We start from the raw sequence: 8,060 nt of genomic DNA on the forward strand, positions 1-8,060 counted from the left end.
GGTCATAATTGATCAACCTCTTCCACACGATCCCCCCCTTGTCTCTTTCTCTATGTGGTAGAGACAATATGAGCAGCTCAAGTTCAATACTCGCTCTACTCAGCCTTATCTGTTTTACTGGTCAGGGATTGATAACAAGGGTGGCAGCAAAGAGCCATGTATATTTTCAACATCTCAAACACTTTTCTTGTTCTTTACGATTTGCCTTTTCTTTGATTTTTCTTCGAAAAAACTTGAACTGGGTGCTCTAATACATCTCTCAACCAACAGGTACACATTGTTTATATGGGAGATAGGCAGCATGACAACACCAAGTTAATCACAGATTCACATCATGACTTGCTTGCCACTGTCGTGGGAAGGTAATATAAATGGATGTAGAAAAATAAAGCCTTAAAGACCAATTATGTGAATTTTAGTCTAGGATCGATGCTTAAATAAACCAAATTTGGAGTAAAATGTTTGTTAAGTAATTATGTGGTTCTTATGCCACAGCAGGGAATTAGCCTCGGAATTGATGGTATACAGTTACAAACATGGTTTCTCTGGGTTTGCAGCCAAGCTCACGGAGTCTCAAACCCAACAACTTTCAGGTATCTTTTAAAAACTTTGCCATAGATCATTCAATAAAGTCATGTATCGTGTTCAATGATTGGCAATGATAACACAAACTGCCATGGACTCATGAAATGTTCTTCAAATTTAAATGAATAAGAGCATTGTACTTATTATAATTATGGCTTCTTATGCTTATAACATTTGTGAATTCAAGAGTTGCCTGGTGTTGTACGAATCATACCAAATAGCCTTCATAAGCTGGAAACAACTCGGAGTTGGGATTTTCTTGGCCTCTCACCTCACTCTCCTTCCAATATTCTTCCCAAGAGCAACATGGGGGATGGAGTTATCATAGGTGTTCTTGACACAGGTTGCTCTCTCTCTCTCTCTCTGCCTCTCTCTCTCTCTCTGTCTCTCCCTTCCTCCCTCCCTCCCTCCCTCCTTCCTTCCCTCCCTCCCTCACACACACACACACACACACACACACACATACACACACACACACACACACACATGTACACACACGTAGTGGTCCCTTAACATAACCACTCAATGAATCAAGGCAGGTATATGGCCGGAGTCTGATTCATTCAATGAAAAAGGCCTCGGGCCTGTTCCATCTCATTGGAATGGTGTTTGTGAATCCGGGGACAATTTCAATGCTACAATACATTGCAATAAAAAAATCATCGGAGCCCGTTGGTTTATCAATGGACTTCTTGCCGAGTATGCAAAGCCATTGGACAAAGAATTCCATTCTCCTAGAGATGCACATGGACATGGTACTCATACTTCAAGCACTGCAGCTGGTTCTTTTGTGGCTAATATCAGCTACAAGGGCCTTGGTCTTGGTACAATTAGAGGCGGTGCTCCAAAGGCTCGGTTGGCCATTTACAAGGTTTGTTGGAATGTGCTTGGAGGCAAATGCTCAACAGCTGATATGTTGAAAGCTTTTGACGAAGCAATACATGATGGGGTTGATGTGTTGTCATTGTCAATTGGGCATCCTATTCCCCTCTTCTCAGATGTTGATGAGCGTGATGGCATTGCAACCGGTTCCTTTCATGCTGTGGCTAAGGGGATTACTGTTGTGTGTGGAGCTGGAAATAATGGACCTTCAGCACAAACGGTTTCGAACACAGCACCGTGGATCATAACTGTTGCAGCAAGCACCATGGATCGAGAATTTCCTACTTCTATAACTTTAGGAAATAATAAAACTTTCCTGGTATGTGTTTTTGTGATTGGGGCAATTAGCATTTTGGAGTTTGAAGCATCTCATACACGTATACTTTGATATTCTTGTAGGGTCAAGCTATGTTTACAGGGACAGAGATTGGATTTACAAGCTTGGTATACCCAGAGTCTAAAGGGCTTACCACTAGAGGGTACGTAGCATTCTTAATAACATTGTGCCAGATCTTACAGTTTGCCTAATTTACAATATATTTATTATTTGTTTTCACGAGTTGCTTGTTTTCAGTGTGTGTGAATCCCTCTCACTTAACAAAACTATAGTAGTTGGAAAGGTGGTTCTCTGCTTCACTACAATGGGTCGTCGGGCGATAACAAATGCTTCAGCAGTTGTGAAAGAAGCAGGAGGTGTTGGCCTAATCATCGCAAAGAATCCAAGTGATGCTTTATATCCATGTAATGAAGACTTTCCATGCATTGAAGTTGACTATGAGATTGGCACTCGAATTCTATTTTATATCCGGTCTACCAGGTACGTAACTTTAAATTTTATTGTAAAATGTGTGATTAGTACTGCTAGGTTTGTTTGTAATCCTCAAAATTTGTTTGGAGTGCACAGATATCCTCTTGTAAAGCTGATCCCTCCTCAAACAATTGTGGGCAAGCCACTCTCTGCCAAGGTGGCCTATTTTTCCTCTAGGGGACCAAACTCCATAACACCAGCAACTCTCAAGGTATCTACTCTAATCTAATGTACTTTTCATGTTCACATCAATTCTTGAAAATTTGTAACTCTCCGCATTACAATAAACTGAAGCTTTCTTCTAGAGATCATCTCATGCATGTTTCTCCTGGAAAAGCTATCAGCAAGTTTTTGGTAGAGACAAGTCTCTGTCGTTTGAGATTCACCGTAACCGTTGAGTATCTTCTTATAACACTTTTTTTTGTTGTTGTGCCTTTGTCGGACAGCCAGATATAGCCGCGCCTGGTGTGAACATACTAGCAGCAACGTCTCCACTTTATTCATTTGCGGAGGGTGGATATGCAATGATGTCTGGAACATCAATGTCAACTCCTCATGTCACAGGCATTGTGGCTCTTATCAAGAGAATGCATCCTAATTGGTCTCCAGCAGCCATCAAATCAGCACTAGTAACAACTGGTAATCACATTATATGATATGTTCCTAATTTCAATAAGATACATGTGAAACTTAACAGTGTTATGAATTTAAATGAAGCATGGAGGAACGGCCCATCTGGTTTACCTATATTTGCAGAAGGATCGCCTCAAAAGTTGGCAAATTCATTTGACTTCGGAGGTGGTCTGGTGAATCCCAATGGCGCAGCAGAGCCTGGACTAGTATACGACATGGGTGCAGCAGACTACATGGAATATCTTTGTGCAAGGGCGTACAACAACTCTGCCATCTCTCGACTTACAGGGAAAAAGACAACATGTCCCGTGAAGAAGCCCTCTATCCTTGACGTTAACCTACCTTCCGTGACCATACCTAGTCTGAGAAATCCCGTCACAGTAAAAAGAACTGTAACAAATGTTGGAGCCCCTGAGTCCATTTACAAAGCTACCATTGAGCCTCCATTCGGTACAATTGTATATGTGAACCCTACTGCTCTGGTCTTCAATTCCACAGTTGAAAAACTCACTTTCACAATCACAATCTCCGCAATCCACGAGATGAACACTGGTTACTATTTTGGAAGCCTTACTTGGGTTGACGGAGTGCATGCCGTGAGGATTCCTTTGTCTGTGAGAACTGAGTTCTTACAACCTCATGATGATGATGATGATGAAGACTAAATTGAATACTGAAATAAATTAGTGCATTTCAGTTATGAAAAGCATTCAATCACTATAACATTATCCCTCCTGTACTAAAAATAAGATACCAATGATCCCACGCCTGAAAACGCAAGAAACAAAAATTCGGAAAAGAAGTAGTGGATTGTATGTGTTTCTTGTATCACCAGAGGGACAGAGGAGAAAGAACTTGTTGACGAATCTCAATGTCATTATTTTCGCTAGGAAATTATGGAGGAAAGCAATTTATAATTTAATTGTTTAGTTTTGCATTTGAGTTTCATTTTTATATTAGCAGGTGACAAGTTTTGAGTGGATCGTAGTTTCACACAACATGGTCACCTCTTGAAGGTCAAAGCAGGTGGTACTCGTATCACTTAATATTTCTCAATACTTGGATGATAAAATTAAAATTTGTGAATTCATAACCTTTCATTTCGCTCTGCCCTCTCCCGAGATCCTTATGTTGAGATCATATGATTACTTGTATTGAAGTCATTAACATTTGCAAAAACAGGTGTTAGTTAAACAATCAGCGACTTTGCAGCCAGCAGCACAAGTTAAACCATCGCAGTCGCGATTATGAGCACAGTCTGTCGCGTCTCCTGCATCGGCTTGGATCTCTTTTTCATTTTTATCAAGAGGAGGACAAATGGATTCAACACCTACACATTCGCCATCGTGTTTTGAATATGAACATAGACCTCCATCTTTTTTGCATTCAAAATCGCGCACACATGGAACAAAGTATCTAGTTCCATAAACCTTCCAATTTTGTGAACCTAAGAGATGCAACAAGCCAATTCGATTTCATCAGTCCTGTAGTACAAAAAAAACACTGACTAGCTAAAATTGGAGAGAGAGAGAGAGTGAGTGAGTACATGTAGTAACAAAGACGACTAGCAGAACAACCATCAATCGAAACTACGAAGGATGTATCAGTTTGTAGTTTGTAAGTCGGTTGTATGTGATATTGAATATATAGGGTATGACCGGATTTAGGCCATAATGTTATTCCTAGGAGCAAAATTGGTAACACGGAAATTTGCAGAGTTCTTAAAAGGTTTTTCCTGTTTAAAATATAATTTCTTTCTTTAACAAGATTTTTTACATTAACCCTTTTGCCATACATTTAATTATATGGGTCAACAAATCTCCATAATCCGAAATTTAATGAAACTTTATGGACAGCTATAGTTAATTCACTTATAATCGATGTTGTTGATATGATTCTGGCTGAGGATGATCAACAAGAAATTGTAAAGTCTTCCGACGATTTGGTTTCCGAATTTGAAATGAAAAGATTTGGGTGCCTTGAGTGTTTTTCGGGGATTGAAGTCGCGCTTTTAGACCAAGGTATATTTCTATTACCAAGGAAATATGTTCTTGATTTGTTGACAGAAATTGGTTTGCTAGATTGTAAGCCATCTGATACACTTACTGTTCAAAATCATGATCATGGAGAGTATTCAGATCAGATTAGTAGGAAGATTTATTTATCACACAGACCAGACATTGCATATGCAGTAAGTGTTGTGAGTCAATTTATGTATGCTTTTAGTGAACATCACTTGAATGAAGTCTATTGGATTCTCACATATCTAAGTCTGCACCAAGAATAGGAATTACGTTTACCAAAAAGAATAGGAATTACTAGAAATATGCCCACGAGTTGCTGTGGGACTTGAATGCACCAGCCTTAACTACATGAATAAGACACATTTAACCTGGAAAAAAAAATTCAATATAATCATGAACGAACAAAAGGGATAGATGAGTGAACGATATCGGTAAGATAAACAGCTTAGCTTTTATATACATTCAACCGAGGCTGATTACAAAAGATGTGGTTGCAAAAAAATGCTCTGTTTCCTTGAGAAAAAGAAGCAACAACCCTGTATGCTTGACCAATGGTTCCATACTCGTTTTCAATCTGGTATAATTGAAACAACAATTAACCCATAGAAAGGTTCTGTTAAGTGCTTCTGGAAAAAAGGGTTTGTTGGATTGCTTTTCAGCTTGCTTGCTTTGTGGTGATATAGTGCTTGGGATTTCATGCTTGGTCCAAGAGAATGGAGAATACTGTAGATAAACAACAGTTGAAAATTAGTCGGTTCACTGCCTCAATTTAATGAAAATTCTTTGTTACAATTGATCACACCAAGACAAAAATAAAGGAAGACTTCTAATCCCATAAATTACCAAAAATTCTACTATCCTATACTTTTGTCCTTTGTCTCCCATTGACTAAAAACACTCCCAAATCACACCAGCCAGCCATACAAAGCCATTGGTCACATCATATATTAGGTAACCAAATTCAAATAACAAAGTTTAGATAATGAAATGCAAAGAACACGATACATATAGAAAATTTCAAGAACATGATTAAGAGGATTTGAACATGTCAAGTAAAATCAGATTCAGTTGAATCCTTTCTATAGCATGCTAAATAAAGACGGAAAATGATACGACAGTATAAACTTTTGAGAATGGACATAAAAGAATTTATGTTTTGAAAAGAACTTCAAAGAGGAAGAGAAAAGTTTAATGCACTCACAGCATCCTCCATTGTGGTACGCCATTCTTGCATGGACGATAAACCATATCTAACATAGCCATTTTCCCAATCTTCGGAGAACTTTTCAGTTTCAGGAGTGCTCAGATTGTACTAGGTCTGACAATTCCTGACACGACCCGATAACCCGACACGACACGACACGAAATTAACAGGTGTTTGGGTCGACACGATAACGAATCGGGTGTTATCGGGTAACCCGATAAGCACCTGTTAAGATAACGGGTTGGTTCGGGTATACACATGGGTAACACGATACACGATAAGCAGAATATTAATTTAATAATTTTATAACCCTAAAAAATACTATAATAATTATATATATATATATATATATTAAATTAACTATAATAATTATATATACTATAATAATTATACCCCCAAAATATTAACTATAATAATTATATATATATATATATATTAAGTTTTAAATTAAATTTTATACCCCTAAAAACTATAATAATTATACGTACAAAATAAATAGATTTAAATCTACATAATAAATATATATATATACACACACACACACCATTGAACTTGATGGGATACACGAAACTAATTTCAATGATCCAACCGTTAAACTCGTTTGTATATGCTTCGAGATCGTATACGCCAAAAATCGCAAAAAACAAACATTCAGAGATCAAGTAACGGGACAAAACTTTTCGACGGTTTTAAAGCAAAAAATCACGATTTAACGGTTATTTTAACTCCGATTTTGATGATTTTTTACAACTACACTCATTGACCTTATATGAATACAATGAATGAATTCGATTTTCAATTTAAAATATTTACACTAGTGGATACCACAAAATCTTATGTTATACTTAATGAAAGTATAAATAAACTCTAAGTGTTAGTGAATCTATCGTTTTGATGGGATACAAATTATATGAAACTAATTTTAACGATCCAACTGTCAAACTTGTTTGTATATGCTTCGAGATGGCATACGCCAAAAATCACAAAAAACAATCATTCAGAGATCAAGTAATGAGACAAAACTTTTCGACGGTTACAAAAAAAAAAAATCACAATTTAACGGTTATTTTAACTCCGATTTTGATGATTTTTTACAACTAAACTCCTTTACCCTATACTAATACAATGAATGAATTTGATCGTCAATTTAAAATATTTACATAAGTGGATACCACACAATCTTATGCTTTACTTAATGAAATTATAAATAAACTCTAAGTGTTAGTGAATCTATCGTTTTGATGGCATACGAATTCTGTGAAACTAATTTTAACGATCCAACTGTCAAACTTGTTTGTATATGCTTCGAGATCCCATACGCCAAAAATCACAAAAAACAAAAATTCAGAGTTCAAGTAATGAGACAAAACTTTTCGACGAATATAAAACAAAAAATCACGATTTAACGGTTATTTTAACTCCAATTTTGATGATTTTTTACAGCTACACTCGTTGACCCTATATGAATACAATGAATGAATTCGATTTTCAATTTAAAATATTTACACTAGTGGATACCACAAAATCTTATGTTATACTTAATGAAGTATAAATAAACTCTAAGTGTTAGTGAATCTATCGTTTTAATGGGAAACGAATTCTATGAAACTAATTTCAACGATCCAACCGTCAAACTTGTTTGTATATACTTCGAGATCGTATAGGCCAAAAATCACAAAAAACAAACATTGAGAGATTAAGTAATGAGACAAAACGTTTCGACGGTTATAAAACAAAAAATCACGATTTAACGGTTATTTTAACTCCAATTTTGATGATTTTTTACAACTACACTCCTTGACCCTATATGAATACAATGAATGAATTTGATTTTCAATTTAAAATATTTACACAAGTGGATACCACAAAATATTATGTTATACTTAATGAATGTATAAATAAACTCTAAGTGTTAGTGAATCTA

The 8,060-nt window shown here is 36.4% G+C and overlaps 1 protein-coding gene across 3 annotated transcripts; it reads left to right on the forward strand.

The window, feature by feature from the left end:
• On the forward strand, positions 1–3,830 carry LOC126600332 (subtilisin-like protease SBT3.3). Of its 3 annotated transcripts, none has more exons than XM_050266914.1 (10): positions 1–158; positions 271–362; positions 496–593; positions 773–928; positions 1,125–1,786; positions 1,867–1,946; positions 2,042–2,284; positions 2,372–2,486; positions 2,722–2,914; positions 2,993–3,830. In XM_050266914.1, the coding sequence occupies exons 1-10, from the start codon at positions 69–71 to the stop codon at positions 3,571–3,573; spliced, it is 2,310 nt and encodes a 769-aa protein (XP_050122871.1). In that variant the 5' UTR covers positions 1–68; the 3' UTR covers positions 3,574–3,830. The 3 variants fall into 3 exon arrangements, with proteins under 3 accessions (XP_050122871.1, XP_050122873.1, XP_050122872.1); XM_050266916.1 differs by having other exon boundaries at positions 1,365–1,786; XM_050266915.1 differs by having other exon boundaries at positions 499–593.
• Positions 3,831–8,060: the final 4,230 nt, after the last annotated feature.

Source organism: Malus sylvestris, chromosome 14 (genome assembly GCF_916048215.2).
Source record: "Malus sylvestris chromosome 14, drMalSylv7.2, whole genome shotgun sequence".
NCBI lineage: Eukaryota > Viridiplantae > Streptophyta > Magnoliopsida > Rosales > Rosaceae > Malus > Malus sylvestris.